We start from the raw sequence: 17666 nt of genomic DNA, 5'->3' as shown, positions 1-17666 counted from the left end.
TTCCTCATGGTTTATAGGAAGTTCAAAAACTGCAGTATATAAAACAACAAAAAGTTTATTTGTTTTTTAACTGAAAAAAGTCATTAATCATAAACTAAAAACAATTTATTGAGTTTTCTGCTTCTTATCACTAGCAGACACATTCCAGTAATAAATTAATTGGAACACCAATAAAGCATTCACAGCAGTGCTAGCCACATAAGTGATTATAGTAATGGGGTCCCCAGTTTCCTGAATAGAAGTAAAAATCCTTGCTGAAGACCCTGCAAACAGCAAAATCAGTGTAGCAGCCGAAAGTTGTCCAGTGTGTCCATTTATATAGTTAGTTCTGACTTGAACCAGTTTCCCAACCACCACAATTAATATATTAATTGAGGTTAAAGTCCAGAGAATATTCAAAGGAGTAATTCCACTCATAAGAGTGAAGCACACTAATAGAACGGAAATAACGTAGAAAAATGCTTGGGCAAACTTTCCTGAATAAACTAAAACTAGAGCAGCAATAATTAGAGTCTGTACTCCCACAAAGAAAGTGTCCCCCCAAGAGTTAAAAGGAAACCCTTTAACAAAATTGTAGGACATGTAAATTATGATTGCTACTAATTCTAAGCTAACACCAAAAATGTTGATTCCTTCTGCACTTTTATTTTTAACGATTTTCACTATTTGAGGTACTTTAACAAGGGTTGAGCCAACAATTAGTCCCAGTCCAAGTCCTGTGCTTAACGTGGATTTAAAGCATGGCACTGCAATGTAAAATCAAGATTAAATATCATCCCTTCAACTTAATACGTTTCAACTTACCATCAGTGAAATTCAAATCCATAAAGTAATTGTCAAAGCATTGTGGAGTGAAAATTAACAGGGCTACTTTTCTAAAGAGCTCAAGTGCCGACATTTTTCTGTCGGGGAATGTGTTAAAATGACTTTAAGTGCATTAAAGGAAACCCTTAACCTGTAGTTACTTAACTAGTGCTATCAGGAGCATTGTTCAGAGAAAATGTAATCTAAAATGTACTTGTATCAATTAAAATAATAATCAGTTTTTAAATACTGACTGACAGCAGTTGTCAAAGTCAACGTGGCAAAAGATAAAACAGCTGATTTTAGACGTTGACATATTTGTTGTCAAGAAACGTTTTTCAAAGGAAACCAGAAAGTATCACTAGGATCAGATGTTTCTCGGTCTGTCACGTGATACATGTGCAAGTAAGTAATGCGATGCATATGTTAGTCACGTGCATACCATCTAAAGGAGAGAAGCGAATACAAAATTTACAGAAAATGACTTTTGGCTAATCTATCATTTGTTGAGTGTTCGACTGTTTTATACTTTTGCTTTGCAGTTCAGTATTTGTACGCGGGGGTTTATGTGATAAAAATAAATTTTTTATTGTTTTACGTAGATATTAGTAGTAGTTATACAATTTTAACGTAATCTTTTCAAAGGTGCAAGTGTCGCGTTGTATTCAAAAGTGCAAGCCAGTCACATATTTCAGTTTTTTTGGTTTAAAAAAAACCTTTTATCAGTCACTAAGTATTTGTAAAAATTGTGTGCTTTGTGTGAACAATTTAACAGCTAGAATAGTATAGATGTGATTAAGATGACTTCTACAGTAAAAAGATCATGGAAACTCCGTAAGTACACATAGGACTTCTCATATTTTGATGTTAACAGGTTAAAATTTGTTTCAGAGGATTTTCAGGCCCACAAAGCCAAGGTGAATTGTCTGGCATTGGGGCACAAGTCTGGACGTGTTATGGTGACAGGAGGAGATGACAATAAAGTCAATTTATGGGCAATTGGAAAACAAACTTGTTTTATGTCCCTCAATGGCCATCTCACCCCAATTGAATGTGTCCAGTTCAATCAACTGGAGGAACTAGTGGGTACTGGATCTAGAGGTGGAGCCATCAAAGTTTGGGACCTGGAGGCAGCCAAACTAGTGCGTAGCTTCAATGGCCATAAACAAGCAGTCAAATGTCTGGAGTTTCATCCTTATGGTGAACTTTTGGGTTCTGGCAGTGGTGATAGTTCAGTAAAGATGTGGGACACTAGAAAAAAAGATGTACTTTACACTTACAAAGGACATGCAGGCACAATCAACAGTATTAAATTCAGTCCAGATGGACAGTGGCTTGCTTCAGGTGGTGATGATGGCACTGTGAAAATTTGGGATTTACGCATTAGTAAAATAATAAAAGAGTTCAAAGAACATTTAAGTTCAGTGACTTGTGTTGAATTCCACCCTCATGAATTTCTACTAGCTACAGGAGGTGTGGATCAGACTGTAAACTTTTTTGATCTGGAAGAATTTAGTTTAGTATCTAGTGAAAGTGAATTAGGGTCAGTGAGGTCTTTGTGCTTCAATTCTGAGGGTGATTGCCTATTCACAGGAGTGCCAGACTCTTTAAAAATTGTTGGATGGGAACCCAGTCGATTACATGATTCTGTACAAGTGTCATGGGGTCCTGTTTGTGATATTTCAAATGCTCAGAACCACTTGGTAAGTTGTTTAAAAGTCTTAAAGTAGTAACCCAACTAATTTTGTGCACAAATTTTTTTTTTATAGGTTGGTGCCTCATTTCACCTGGCCAATGTACAAACCTACATGGTAGATTTAAAAAAATGCCGGCCAATGGGTACGCCAATGTCGCCGGACTATAAAGTACTCTCTGACCGAGCATCCGACTCTTTTGGTCACAACACCAGCCTACGTAAAAGTTTCTCAAAGGCTGAACGTCCTCTGAGCCTCAAAAGACGGACTACGGACGTAAAAACAATCGAGGAGAATACGTCAGGAACCGATTCTGATGAAGAAGTGAATTTGACGGCTGATATCGTGAATTTACCGGAGTACAACCAAATTTTTGGTGGTAGAGGATGTGAGTATGTTTTTTTTAAATTTATGTGACAAGATATATTTTGGGATCATTAGCGAATGCTACTTGGCAGAAGTTACAATAAACCTGCTTAGAATAGCTACCAATATCATGTATCTTTTAATGGTGAGAACTTGTATTTATCTGTTCAACATCTTTGACCATAAAAAAAGCAAAAGACTACAGTGAAAGTCCAACAGTTAGCCTAATTATTAATTCAACATTTTCTGTTAATAATAATTAAAAACCGATATTGGGAGCTTAAGGCGTTAATAACGGTAGTAATGCACTTGAACATATTTCACAGTAATTGCTCCTATAGCAGGACGCATAATAATTATTATTTCACCTTCGTGCGTTTGTATTGTCTGTTCTCTCTGGTATTAACAGAAGGTATTTCCTGAACCAATGACCCGTGTGGTGCTTGGTTAGGCGGACCCAGTCCGGAAATTGCGACCTACCTCACTTTTATCTCCCTCATTATCAAAAAGTGACGTTTACCATTGTTGCTGCACCAAAATAGTTAAAATCACATGTGCAAAAATTAAAGAAATGTACCTAGTTTGTGAATGGTAAAAAGAAGCAGCATGCTGCTTTTATTGACCAATCACAAATTACCCAATGGCTAATTTATTCACCAAAGAAAAAAAAATATTCCTAAACAATTTTCCCACAAACTAGATGTTTTGCATTAGTTGCACGGATAGGTTTATCATCCTTTGAACTCGTTTACGTAAATCCTTCAGTGATGTCACACTTAGATAACCGGATTAAAATGTATACCAAAGCAAAACTAAAATCTGTGTTTTGTTGGCTCTGAATGGTTTTTGGTCTTAACACTTATTTCCAGCTCAATGTTTGCCTAATTTTGAATTAGTTTTAATCGATTTTTAACCACTTGTTTGGTTAATTGCTGTGGATTTCCATTAGCGGTATGCTTTCGCTCACTAATACAAATCGGCGTATAACAATAAACGGTTTTAAACGCCTCTAATTATTGGTGATTAATTTGTTTAACGTTTGAAAGTAGGTATCTGAAGCTGAATATGCAAACAGTTGTTTATAAGGGCGTTTTTCTCATATAAATTAAGCTGTAAATCTAATTTCTATTATAAACAAATTAAGGCTCTTTTTTGTTTATACTAAACTCCATGTCTAGTCAAGTAAAGTATGCAGTTTCTTTTGTACTGTTTGAAAAAGTTACACTACACCAAATAAGCACGAGAGTGAAAGACTAGTATTACCTTTAACGTGGTTTTGTTAAAAGTGAAATTTTCGTCTAATAATTTTGCTTCAAACTTTATTCACTTAACAGTTTAGTATGCAGACGTGCTACTCTGGTCGTGACTAGACCTAAATAAGACACAGGAAACTTTAATGTCCTTCCATAGTTTGCTGGTGTAACATGTGTTCCAGGGGTTTTTTTTTTTAAACAGGATTTGTTCTAGTTACCCTGACCACAAATCCCTAAATTTAATAATCAACATCAGTGAGGTAAAATCGATAAACGACCTTTTTCGTGTCGTTCTGCTCCACTTTTGCAGGAACGTGCCAAGTGAATTTACACTATAAAATATCGTGCGAACCGTAGATTTCTTAGCAGTATTTGCAATGCCACCTAGAAAAGTATGGTAGTAACGTACTGATTTGGTCAAGGTTGAAACTACCTGTTTAAATAAGGAGACGCATGTTTCGACCTTTGCTAATGTTCTCTGACTATGTAATTGCACGTTTAATTGTTATTTGCTTCAAATTATTCCATCCTGTATTTATTTGTTCATTATTATTAGATATTACAATTTAATACAGAATAGTAATACAGTCATTTATCTTGATTTACTCGGGAAAGAGTAAAATGAAGATTGATGATTAGATTTGACGGGAAGTGCACAGCTATATTCTATTCCTGAACAGCTATTTTAAGCCCATGTTACATACCCAATTTAAATAAATGTCCAAGCTTTAAAACAATCGCCCTGATTAACCTAAATTTCCTCATTTCAGTTTATTTAATTAACTCGTATACACAAAGAATTTTACATTGCAACGTTGGTTACTTTGAATGTCCCGCTAATTGAAACTACCAACGTAAACCTGTTTAGCTCACAGTAAAGCTGTTCATCTAGTAGCTATAACCTTTATAGATGCTCCAAAATACTTGTGAATATCATACAAATATTCAAAAATTACCAATTTTCTTAAGTCTCTGTAATGTTTTACGTTCACATTCATTGTAAATGCCATATTTATTGATTAATAATTTTGAGCCACATAATAACACATGTTAAGTAAGAGAAGCTTTAGAATAGTCCAGCTGGTTTAGCATAACGTTATGTCCTCTCAAGTTTGGCTTTGGCAATTTGCATATTATCGCTGTACTTAAAATAAAATGATGGCGTTTTGCGTCAACCCAATCCATTATTGCCTACGTGATTTATTAAATCGAATTAAATGGTTTGCGCGCTTTCCATTTGACCCTTAAAAACGTTCATTTCACTTTCGGTACCCTGATGTTTAATCTTATCTAAATTACACTGCAAAAAAAATGTAATTTAATATTTTAAATTGTTAAGTAGCTAACTACCATTAAAAACATCATTTTGTCAGAGAAGTTTATAAATAAATTAGATAGAGTTATTACTCTCCGTTAAAAAGTAAACTGCGGAAACCTATCAGGACCAAAAATGAATCACCTACAACAAAAATTCTATGCTGTGCTAATTATGTTTCCCATAATATACCTACGGAGTCGATTTTGAAGTGGAGGCGTTTAGATCATGAATTTCAAATGCAACCCATTAATCTCATCAGTGAAAATGATTGAAAAGTTGTAATTTCTATTTTTAATTCGAAATCCTAGGAAACAGAGACACAGTTATTATTTACTGATACAGTACAGATAGAGACAAGTCTATTTACGTCCTTTTATTATGATTTCTTCGAATGTGTTTAACAACATTGTAAAACTAACTGGAACAATAATTATTGTAATCTAAACTGTAAAGAAAAAGAAATCAATTTACAATCTGGCAGGCTGGTTTGGACTCTAATCACAGCACTGGTTGTAGTAAGCTGCCTTTTTCACACCTGCTTTTTTGAAATGTTATGTTACTTTCAATTTATCAAACAGTACACTCTGAGATGTGGGTAATTAAAATCGACTGACTAATATTGTAATAAATTGTCATTTACTAGCGTATTGCAGTGATTACAAAAAAATGTCGTAATAGTATCATGGTACTAACTTATGTATAGCCAACAAACCAAAATTTGACAGTTTTTGTGTCTTCATTACAGTAGTCCGTACGCCGCCTCCAAAACCGGAACCGTTTCAAGAACCTGAAAGAGATTTTAGTCCAGGTATTCAATGGATTAGTTAAGTTGTTTGATGTTGTAATATCAGGGTTTTACTTTCAGTTCCTGTGGTGTTCAACGCCAACTACTATGACCCCGCGGAGCCTCAAATTTTAAGCGATCACGATGTGACGGAAAACCTCGAGGCTCTGTCTTTGGACAACAACATCAATTACCATAAGTCTGAACCACCGGCGATTAGTCCTCAAAAGTATTCTAGGTCTAAATCGAATCTAGATCAAGTGAGTCGAATTTCCACACTTAGGTTCAGGTTTTTTAAGTGTTTTTGCAGGTTTACTTAAGTCGATTGACTAAACAGCAGGATAGGGAAAACATATTACCAAATAATACCAAAACGAAACCAGCGCCTAAATTGAACAACAATCTACAACGACAAAGTAGCGTTAAGGAGAGTAACGATAGGATTAGGACCAAAAGCCAAAGTGATGGAATGAAACACAGTGCCTCGGACGTCAACGTTAACAGAGGTTTAACCACATCACGAGTGGCTTCGAGAAAGAATTCTTTTTCGAAACCCATTCGGAACGCCAGCGTTCCAAATGTCACCGCCATTAAAAACAACCTAAGCAACTTAAATTCTCCAAAAACGTTGCCTATCGTCAATCCATCACCCCCGGAGTATTATGGCAAAAAGCTATCACCAACAGATCGAACTCCTGAAGAAGAGTTTGTACCTTCTTGTATTGACAGGACGGTGGGGGTTGATTTTGACGACTTTCTACCGGTAATTATTTCAATCAAATACAAAAAAATCACACTAAAATAACTTAATTGCAGAAAAGCATTGACATACTAGGATTCAGAGGCCAGTCGACGGAAATGTCAGAGGCGGAGGCGCTCAGCTCGCTGATGCGGGGTCATCAGCCCATGATGAGCATCCTAGCCACTCGCAAACGAAATTCCAGATTGGTTCTTGCCCATTTCCGTAACAAAGACATGAAAAGTGCGGTGGAATCGGCAGTGACAATGGAAGACCTTAGTAGTTTCGTAGACATTTTAAATGTTATCAGTACAAAATAGTAAGTTATTGTTTCATTTTAAGCGTGTATGAAGGTTAGTAAGACTTTGGTTTCAGCACTATTTGGAACTTGGGTCTCTGTGTGGTGGTGTTACCGAAACTTCTCGACTTGTTGCAGAGTAAATATGAGCAGTAAGTACATTTCACGTACTTTTAGTTTGTTAAGCCTGTGCCCAAATTTTTTTAAAAGAACACAACAAAAGTATCTCATAGAGGGTACAATCCGGGTTAAAACAATTGTCACACAAGTTTAAAAACCGAACAAATTAAGCCTGGTTTATAAAACAAAATTTAGCATTAACTTTAGTGTTACCATTAAGAATAGAGCTAGTGGTTTTAAATTGTGATGTTTATAAACAAAATTTAACTTTAACTGTAAATTTAGCTGTAACTGCAGACCTTGGTTTTACATACAAATTCTAAATTTTCTTACAGCTAATACTAAAGTTAAATCTCCAATGTTTAAACTTCCTCTTAAGATTGATTTTTTGCTTTATTTATGAAATTTCTAAACAGAAATTCAAAGCAAAACTTGGAAAAATTAACATTAAAGTTAGTCAGAAAACTGTATGGTTTAAATTAGGGGTTTTATAAACACCCTTCTTTTTTAGGGTTAATACTAAATTTATTACTAATGTTAAAGTTACAGCTAAAGTTAAAAGTTCTTTTATAAACTAGGCTTTACAATTACCAACTCGTTAACTGACATTAGACTCAGCGCCATCTTTTAAGCTTAATAGTAACTGGACTATTGGCGCTTGGATGCAGAATTCTGTTTGCCTTATTGATAAACTTACTGACGTGGTGAAGAGAGGGCGCTCGTATTTTCATGGGCATATGTGAGAGCTCCCTGGTAGATGGCGGGTTGCCTAAGTAGGATAATTTTCAATTTCTTCTACCACATTATTATTGTGGACTTAAATCTGAATTGATGTTATTACTTTAATAGGATATGAAGCCTCAGCATATCTATTATTGAAGATTTAAGCATTTTTTGTCAGTCGTCATGTTTTCTGAAATTTTACTTCTAACTTAGACAAAAATGAAAGCGTATATTTTGGTTTTGATTGGCTTAATGTACATTCTTTTCAGCATCTTCCAAGTCCATAATAACTCGATTTAACAAATTGACGTTAAGTAAGGTGTTCAAGTAGGTTATTCAATTTTTTTCCAAAATAATCGAACATAAATCACCTTCACTTGCACTGAAGTAGTAAACAAACTCAAACTGCAAACAACATTTAACTTCCTTCTAACGCCCTGTAGAAGCAAAAAAAAAATTATTGTAACTTGCAAATAATGCAAACTAAGAATGTGTTAGAACTAGATTGAGGGTTTTACTTTCTTTAGTTAAATTAGGGTGGAATGATATACGCCGGTCACGATTTCTCAACAGCAATAATAGGGAGGGGTCGCTTTTATCGTGTTATTATTGCGATTGAAGTTCGAGTAAATAGCAAATTTGAGTAACGCGTGTCACATTCAAATTTGCGTAACGATTAGAGAGAGGCGTCGTGATTATTGTCGCCTTATTTAAAAGGGACCCCCCATCAGTTTCTTTTTTTAAGGGTCCAAATAGTGAATCCAGAAAAAGCAGATGTTCAAAGTTATATTTGTTGGAGGGTCGCGAAAAACATAACCCTTTCGGCTCTTCTAGCATAATCTCCATACTATCGGCGCAAACAAAGTGACAACTACGTCGCATTATAAAACACCCTTAGGTGTCGTATTCCCTCTTCACCCCGACATGAAGATCTCTTCAACATTTAAATACGCCCGAGAGTTTTGATGTGTTATATGCAAACAACGCCAGGTAGCAGAAAGGGGGACAGGGTGATTGACGTTAATTTGACTATACTGTCGCTTTTTTACAGTCATGGGAATTGTAAAATTTAAATTGACCGGTTATCAATTTGCACGGCCCTAAATTCAAATCGGGCCACCCTAGTATGGAATAGTTTCAAATAAATTGGGCGCCGCTACGCCTCCGGTCAACTCGAATTGGTTATTCATGGGCGTGCGAAACAGCACGCGACCATTGGGCTATTTGACCCTTTTTAGGGATATAATATTCTCACAATGTTACAAGGCTTATTGTTGAATGCAAATCACTTTGATTTGTCATTCGATATGATAATTTGGAGTTCATATTGATAATCAAGCTCTTAATGCAAGGGATTTCAGTTTATTGTTATCATCAATATTCAGACTTCTAAGTGTGGAAATCAATTATTTAGTGTATTTTCGAGGGTAAAACAAACGGCCCCCTTTGAAGTTTAGTTCGAATTGGTTTCCGTTTTATAATTATAATAATCGTTTTCCGTTAAGGTTTTGGTTGTTATTATTAATAGGCCCCAACAAGCAGAGTGTATGTCGTAGTTAACATCACGTGACTTTGTTCTAGTTATATGACAGTGGGTTGTACCACTCTCAAACTGATTCTGCGACATTTTGGCTCGGTCATTCGCAGCAACATCCAATCGCCGGTCGGTTCGTTTGGGGTGGACATACCGCGCGAGGAGCGCTACCAAAAATCGCTCAAATGCTACGAAATGCTGTCTCAGCTACGCGGATGCGTCACAAAGAAGCTGAGTTTGCCCGGTGATATAGGTAATACATTCAAAGAGGTCCATACTATGATGATCAATACCCTAGACTGATCTGAAGAGAATTCTAGACTCTTTTAGTAGTATAATAGTAGTAGTAGTAGTATCTACTACTACTATACTACTAACTAAACTAAATATTAAAAACTGATATTTAGTTGTATAGTATAGTAGTGACGCGAATCTTACTACTGTGTGAAGTATTTAAGTAAACTGATATTTTTTGTATCATTACACAGTGACAACCAGGCATTGCAGCCTGTTTAACAGAAATTTGACTGAATATGTTAGGAAAGTCAAAGCATAAACGGTTAAGTCATTATTCAACCTACAATCCGACCTATTTTACACTTTCCATATGACTTAACAGTCCATGCTTTGAGTTAATGTTATTAAATTATATTAAAAATGTATCAAAATTAGGCACTGTAAATGCAGAACCCAACCAACATGGATTAGCGAAAACTGTGATTTTTAACTACGTACACGTTTTAATTTTCTGTTTTGTATATTTTTGATTCCCTATTGATTCAACCCATATCATTTAAGTTACACTGAACCTATTAAACTGACTTTTAATCAGCATTATAGTGTCCCATTTTATATGCTGCCATAGTGCATTTGCAGTATTTGTTTTGTACTCCCTGTGTTATGAAAAGTATAATTGCCAGGGTAAGATGAATTAAAACGTTATTGTTTTGACAGTGCTCTTTATAGTTTGATGGGACTAGTTGAGTCTTATCACTTATAATAAAATGTAAATTGAAACTACCAAACCTATTTTTCTAACCACCCGTTATTAGTATTAAAACTAAACTCCGTCCATACTAGATTTACCGATTTTTGTACTGTGTCTATTATAAGTATGTAGGTCCTCTAGTGATAAGAATCCTAACTTGTATAAATGTAATTAATGTAACGCAATAACCATCGACATACTGAAACAATTACTAATGATATTTAATTCCTAGTAAAATTGGAAGAGTAATTTTAAGTTTATCTTGCCTTGTTCATGTTTTGTTGTTGTGCCATTCTCACTTTATAAGACCCTTGTAATAGTATTTTTGTGGTAGAAAAAGCAAATTGGTTTCGCTCAACTATTTTGTGTTTTTAAACTAATTAACAGGGAGATATAATTTTGGTTCCCGTGTATAATAGTAATAATAAGAGAGAAGTAGAGATTGTAACTCTACTTATTAATGAAGAAAGAAATTAATAAACAAATTTACTAAATATTTTTTCTTTATTTAACGCCATGATCCCTCAGCCTCACTAGACCAAGCAAACCTTAATTTGACAATTGTCACGTGACACTATTGTGCTTCTTTACTATAAATATACTCTTTGCGGTTGCATAGGAACCCTTCTGGGGCAAAATAAAAATTAGCCAAAATTGTACTTTTTACCAAATCTGTAATTTTTCCACTTTTTGAAAGGCTGTACTTTATGATAAGGATACTGCAATGTCTGCGGGCACTAGTAGGCTGTTGTTGAATTTTCTAAACTTGTTAATCTTATTTATTACAATATTGATTGATATTTTCCTAATAATTTTATTATAGAGAGTAATGATGGCCTGTTTTGCGGTTAACAGAAGGAAGTTTACTTGTTAAACAGTAACTAAATCACCAATTTTTAATAATTAAAATCGTCTGGGGAAGAGGCTATCCTCTCACGTTTTCGGCCGGTATCGTGATAATTCCTTTTTATCCCCTTTCTGAGGACAAAAACACAGTCAGCCGATCCCTTATTTATTAAAAAAGTGCCGAGAGCTAAAACCTATTTAGCGGCAATGATACATCAATTTTGACGAAAATAAAAAATGATCGATTGGTAACGCGCACTTGATTTATACCAAAGGCTTATAAAAGGGGAAAACTGATGACCAGTTTACAGGGATGGACTGTGCTGTTCAGTTTGATTTTTGGAACAAAGCCAACTTAAAAAACGTATCGTTTCGTGAGACTGAAAACTTCTGGCTTAACTTACAAATTTAAAAACTTTACGTTGTCATTAATAGAACATTATTGGCTGAAATCCAATATATGGAGTAACTTATCAATTTTTACGGTATTAATCTAGGACCGGACCTGCACTTTAACGCGCAGCCACCCTCTACATGTGCAAGTTTTGTTATGTTAAGCATATACACTCGCACGCCTTCCACGTGCAGAAAAACGCCCAGATAAAAAACGGACAAAACGTCTTATCTGTGCTCATTTTTCGATACTATGACGACATGACAAGCGTATAACGGATGGAGATAACCAGATATTGGTATTTGGGATTTTCAACTCGTAAACGAGTACTACTGAAATCAAATATATTGATTGGCACCAGCTGCAGAGATTTTTACAATTTTATATATCACCTCGTAGGTATTAAAATTATTCATGACGCGTACATATATCATTATTTAAATTCGCGGTTTAACGCTACATATCAACGAAATGATGTTTGCTTTTCGCCTTAGAGCAATTATTAAACTTAATCCCTATATATGGGCTGTATAGCGCAAAAGGGTAAAAGCCCTTAAGCAAACAAAGGGTAATATTTACCAAGGGTACCTACAAACGCGTTACGGTCATATCTTCTTAAACGTATCTATTAAAACTTGAAACAAGGTTCCAATTCACTTGCTTCCCCTGACGGAACCTAACATCGCTAAACCATGCCTGACTCCCTTTTTGTAAATTACACGGCCATTAACGGAATTACTTACATGTCTACGTATAATAGGTGGCTATAATTATCTCGTTCTTTCTCTTATTATGTTTGCACCGGAGTTAACTGAGCCTGTCATTGTTTGTGCGGGTGTACAACAATCGACGCCACTCACCGCGTATACTGCGGAACCTTTTGTTCGATCAAATAATAAGTATTGGGTTTTTCGTATATTGATTGATAGATTGAAAAACTAATTCTGCTAGTTTTTGTTTAGAGGTTATTAAGAGACGAGGTGAAGGGTGATTCGGACAATAGTGCAGTTAAGACCGCAAAATAGACTTTTTACTCTCGATTGTATTTATATTTGTATTGATATTTCAATGGTAGGAGTAATTATTATAGTCCGGTTTATTGTTGTGGATAAAAAAATTGTAAATTTCCCTTTCAATGTCTACAAAAGGTCAGATAGAATCACCTGCTTTATTTTAAATTAAATTAAGAAATTTACCCACTCAATAGATCATTTTGTCACCTGGTTTTGACACTGGCTTTCGACGGCAGCCATTTTGCCGGGGGGGCAGACAACTGAATTTAGCTGTATGGATTTTCATTGTTATTTGTGATCTCCTGGTGTTTAATAAACTGTTTAAAAGGAAGCAGAGTACATTTAGTTGATAAGTAGGGAGAGACAATGTTAAAAACTAAAAACATCATCTGTGCTTTTGGAAAGCCTGTAAAATATAATGTTTTTGAATCATTATCTTTAAATTGCTCTTCTGACAAGCCAGACGATTTTAGTTTTTCTTGCAATGTATAATTTTTTGATTTGCAAAATTGAAATCTTCTGATAGACAATTTATGCACAGCATTTTGTTCACTTTTCAGTTGGATATTGTCATCAATTTGTTGAAGTTGTTCCAAGTAAGATACAGATACTTCTGTAGATGGACCTGCAGTGGGTTTCCTGTCCATGTTCATAGCTAACGTGCTCTCACCATGCTCATCTTCCTATATAAAGGGTCTTATTACAGATAAATTATAACTTTTGTACAAAAACTATTATGAGACGTTTTGTTTAACACTTAACTGCTTGAACATGCCGCTATACACTTTGTACATTTTGGGTTTTGGTAATAATATATATCCCATATTTACAGAAGAAACCCAGTCAGGATTGTCCTTATCTTCCAATTTGGCTGGTTTGCCTAAAAAAACCAAACAAAACTGACACAATACACAAAAATTAAAACAATATTTTATTTAACCATACTTCGTTAGATGCTGTACTACTGACAAATAATAGATACCTGGGACAGTGATTTGCACAAATTCGTGCATTATTAAGGAAGGTTTTACTTAAATCCCCACGTTTTGAAGCGGCAACCCATTTAAGTCGACGTTCTTTTGACAAGGCGTTTAGTTGTTCTCCCCGGTTCTTCAACGCTTTAGGAATCTTGAAAAATCAAACTTTATCCCTTTCTGCTCTATTTTCACAATGCACGACTGAACAAAACGACGGCATTTTTCTACAATCTTCTGAACTCAATCGAAAATTTCTATGGTGTACATTTAGCTAGTGGGTCTGTATGCCCCTCCGGCAACATGGCTGACTTACGTTTGACGTTTGTCAGCCATTATATTAGTTCATTATTTGGAGGTTTAGGCTAAAATTCACATTAACTGACAGTCGGAGAGGCGTAAGTACACTCTTTTTACAGGGAAACAGGGATTACATTACACCCTAGGTCACTTAACGTAGGCGAATTGATAGGAGCAGAACGATCATTGTTTCACGCTCAGCTGAGTTCAATTATTAAGGGAGGTAACATCAGTGACTTGTAACGTATAATTACGAAACTCGACCTGCTCCACCGGCTTTTTGATCCCTTTCCAATGAGGTAACAGATCGAGAAGGGCATCAGTTGGCCCTTTCATTAATAATTAATAAATTTCTGCGCTATAACTCCATAAGCGAGTTTTGATGTATGCATCGAGATTATATATTATATGGATTGATAATCTAAAAAGTCTAGTTCTAAACATATAACCTCATAGACTTATTCTGTCCATCAACGTTCCGTATGGATTTCAATTTTGCAAAGGATCCTTATTGATTCTGCTTCACTGGAGAATGAGTGTTATTGTTATATTGAACGTCCGACAAATAAAAGAACAGTTTTGCTTCTGTAATTACGTGCATGATGCTTTTTTTACATACAAGACCTTTGGACGTCAGACACCCTTTAAAGTTCTGATTGAACGAGAAAACAACACTCCGCCCTTGATATTTCTAAAATTATTAACGCCAACATACAATTTTCGGCTTATAAGACTAATACTCGCTTTGTTCCGCGACATCTGTATTCAAACTGATATGAGACACCTCTATTATGAACGGATTTAATACGACTATAATCCCGGATGTTTTGCCCTACCTTAGAGCATTCAATAACAAAAGTTAAGACTTTTCAATACTCTGACACCCTGTATACAACGTTCAATCCAATATAGGGTGATTTGAGTCCGGTAAATAATTATTATTTAAAAGGCACTGCTGCTGGATATATGCAAAACAATCAATCAAAGACCTAAACGCCGGGGGTTGGCCGGACTTATTGTCCTGCAGCCCAGCTGCAGCAGGATATGCAAACTACATGGATATAATACACTTGTAGTCTAAATCCCGATAATGAAATAGGGCGTGACGGCGTTAATTTCGCGTTTATAATTCCGATTTGCATAATTTTCAGTCCTTGCATAATTTTTTATGTCACCGATTGATACGGGGGTTGAACGGTTTTTAACGCGCTGCCGCGACTGTATTCAATCATTGCTTAATTAAAAAATCTCAAACATACCAAATTATACATTCAATTGTAACGAAAATGTTGTTTGCCGGTAGAAAAGGCAAAAACGAAGACAAATTTAAGGTTAGATAACTTGTTGATTTTGCCACAATAAAAATTTGTTTTTTATGTCCAGCATCCAGTTTTTTGAGCTTTTCTAAGCGAATACCCCCCTACGATTTTGCACCCCTAAGCGACCGCTGCTCTTCCCAGCATCGCTAAACAATTAATTTAAACAAAATTACCGTTAATTGAAACCGTTAGCAACTAAGTTTAATTGCTTTTTACCTTCAACATTGCACCTGCTTAAAGCCAAAAGGGTTGCTCAAATTCACACTTTAACAGGCAATACATGCAAGACAATTTATGCAAAGCAAAGTGTGTTATACCTATATTTACCAAATTTACTTTTGTAGTTCCAATTCCAGATTGTTGTTCAGGTCCATAATCTGAGACAGTGATGCTAAAGCTCCTTTTAGTAGAAACTGTATTGTAATAGGGCCATAGTACACTTTGCACTTTGATAAACAAAAACCTGGAATAAACGTAATATAATACCAAATCGAAAATATTTATAATAATATATACAATATTGCAAAAAACACCACACTCTACTACCATCTTACATTTTGAATATACACACAAAAAACATAAATGTCTTCTGTCATATTCGGCACAGCAGTCACACGACTGATCTTTGACAGTTGATAGCAGGCTTGCAAATAACTGGATTGTAGTGACGTCATGAGAGGGACCCGGCCAAAGCCTTCCACGTCGTAACGTCGTTATTAAAAGTTGGCGTGATTTTTCCGAGACATTACATTCGCACAAATGCAGTGGCAAAGGGTTGCCCTTTTTTTTACGGTACGCACTTTATTTTAAAACCACCGGTTTGGAATAAAAAGAGTAGCCGAGTGTAAAAAACGCAATTATTGCCATCAGACAAAGGATCGAAGGGCATGAACCATTTCGAATTTGCTCTAACCGGCGTTTTAACAATTTAACGTAAGCAATTCACTCTGTAGAGGTAAAAATTTGTTCTAAATATTTATACTGGCAACAAATTAACCAGTTCACAAGGGTTTTATCAACATATTATTAAACGCGGAAGGAAGATAAAATCCTCGTGTGTATTTAGTGTAGTTTAGTAAAATTATCAGTTTCCGCTTCGTGTGAACCATTAGTGTGAGAGATTTACGCTTGACATGAATCCCAAGAGAAATGTGTCAAAACATCTCAATAGCATCGGATCGTTAACTAAAAATAAAGCCATTTCTGAAAACAAAACAGCTTTGAAATGCTTCCGACGTGTTTAGGGTGGCTTAAAGGAGAATTTAAGTGCCTTTAAGGTCGGCTCGATTTATCGTCTCGACTCACCCAAAAATTATCGAAGTTAATTACCAGTAGTCTCTCCTCCGAAACTGAAACCGAATATTTGTATTTCCTATTTGGTCGGTTTTGAGAGAAAGTTTTCGCTTGGTTGCATTGTTTGTTCATAACTAATCACTAGCGACCGCATTCGATTTTTTCCCTCATTTACGGTAGAAAGAAATAAGTGTCATTGAATGGTATACGGTTTCGGAAAAAATGGAAAATTCACGGTTGATTGGGTAAAAAGGTAGTTAAAATATGGCTGATTTCTTCTAACAAGCTGAATTATTTTTAATGACACTAAACCGCATTGCATTTATTATTTATAGACAAAACTCAAAACATGTGTATTATCATTATGTGCTCAAGCTGAAATAAATCAAGTTCTATCTTTTTTTAGTTGTATTAAACAGAGAGAGATGCACATTAATTAACCCTACTTTAGTTCACATCCACTATTACCGACAGAACTGTCACTGTCGACAATTAATTTTTTTCAAACTTTTCAGGATTATACACATTTACTACAGCGATTAATAATCGAAATTTGACTCAAAACTATAAAACATAAATAACGTGAGCAGTTTTCTTTCGGTTTGTGATTTCGGATCCAAACGCGTTATGATTCAAAAGTCACGTGACCGTCAAGTGATTTTAAATTACGGTGTCATGTGATTTTTAGATCATAATCCTTTGAAACCTTTTGTGGACATCAAAATGACTTCTTAACTGGTCCTCTGCAGGTCTTAACATCCAGAAAGTCTCTAAAATGGCTCTTAGAACACTTATATATGCCTCTGGCAAAATTTCAAGGCCTCTACCAATTTTTAGAAGGCTCTCACTCGTTTTTAGAGGCCTCTGGTAATTTTAAACAATTCTTATACAAGGTTTAGAGCACTT

At 35.4% G+C, this 17666-nt stretch overlaps 2 protein-coding genes and 1 long non-coding RNA gene across 3 annotated transcripts; 1 reads left to right on the top strand and 2 right to left on the bottom strand.

The window, feature by feature from the left end:
• Window positions 1-39: 39 nt before the first annotated feature.
• LOC145733811 (mannose-P-dolichol utilization defect 1 protein homolog) lies at window positions 40-1067 on the bottom strand. The gene is made up of 2 exons (XM_081986810.1): window positions 805-1067; window positions 40-746 (listed from the first exon to the last, which is right to left on the bottom strand). The coding sequence occupies exons 1-2, from the start codon at window positions 896-898 to the stop codon at window positions 106-108; spliced, it is 735 nt and encodes a 244-aa protein (XP_081842936.1). The 5' UTR covers window positions 899-1067; the 3' UTR covers window positions 40-105.
• A 265-nt stretch (window positions 1068-1332) lies between these two features.
• kat80 (katanin p80) lies at window positions 1333-11115 on the top strand. Its single transcript, XM_081986794.1, has 9 exons — window positions 1333-1638; window positions 1696-2507; window positions 2574-2886; window positions 6181-6243; window positions 6301-6479; window positions 6530-6982; window positions 7036-7277; window positions 7334-7408; window positions 9681-11115. The coding sequence occupies exons 1-9, from the start codon at window positions 1605-1607 to the stop codon at window positions 9934-9936; spliced, it is 2427 nt and encodes an 808-aa protein (XP_081842920.1). The 5' UTR covers window positions 1333-1604; the 3' UTR covers window positions 9937-11115.
• Window positions 11116-13266: 2151 nt separating this feature from the next.
• Window positions 13267-16087, bottom strand: LOC145733813 (uncharacterized). Its single transcript, XR_014179283.1, has 5 exons — window positions 15984-16087; window positions 15795-15930; window positions 13857-14002; window positions 13637-13754; window positions 13267-13557 (listed from the first exon to the last, which is right to left on the bottom strand). It is a non-coding gene; the product is annotated as an uncharacterized LOC145733813 (long non-coding RNA).
• Between the last annotated feature and the right edge of the window lie 1579 nt (window positions 16088-17666).

The sequence above is a fragment of the Ips typographus genome, linkage group LG9 (assembly GCF_016097725.1).
Source record: "Ips typographus isolate SLU linkage group LG9, UJ_Ityp_2.0, whole genome shotgun sequence".
In the NCBI taxonomy this organism is placed as follows: Eukaryota; Metazoa; Arthropoda; class Insecta; order Coleoptera; family Curculionidae; genus Ips; species Ips typographus.
This window is presented reverse-complemented; position numbering and strand designations above follow the sequence as displayed.

Excerpts from the sequence above, each read along its gene's own strand:
- LOC145733811 (XM_081986810.1), bottom strand. The coding sequence starts at position 898 with ATGTCGGCACTTGAGCTCTTTAGAAAAGTAGCCCTGTTAATTTTCACT. Across the intron at positions 747-804 it reads GGATTTGAATTTCACTGATG|TGCCATGCTTTAAATCCACG; the intron begins GTAAGTTGAAAC and ends TTTACATTGCAG.
- kat80 (XM_081986794.1), top strand. The coding sequence starts at position 1,605 with ATGACTTCTACAGTAAAAAGATCATGGAAACTCC. Across the intron at positions 2,887-6,180 it reads AATTTTTGGTGGTAGAGGAT|TAGTCCGTACGCCGCCTCCA; the intron begins GTGAGTATGTTT and ends TCTTCATTACAG. Across the intron at positions 7,278-7,333 it reads AATGTTATCAGTACAAAATA|CACTATTTGGAACTTGGGTC; the intron begins GTAAGTTATTGT and ends CTTTGGTTTCAG.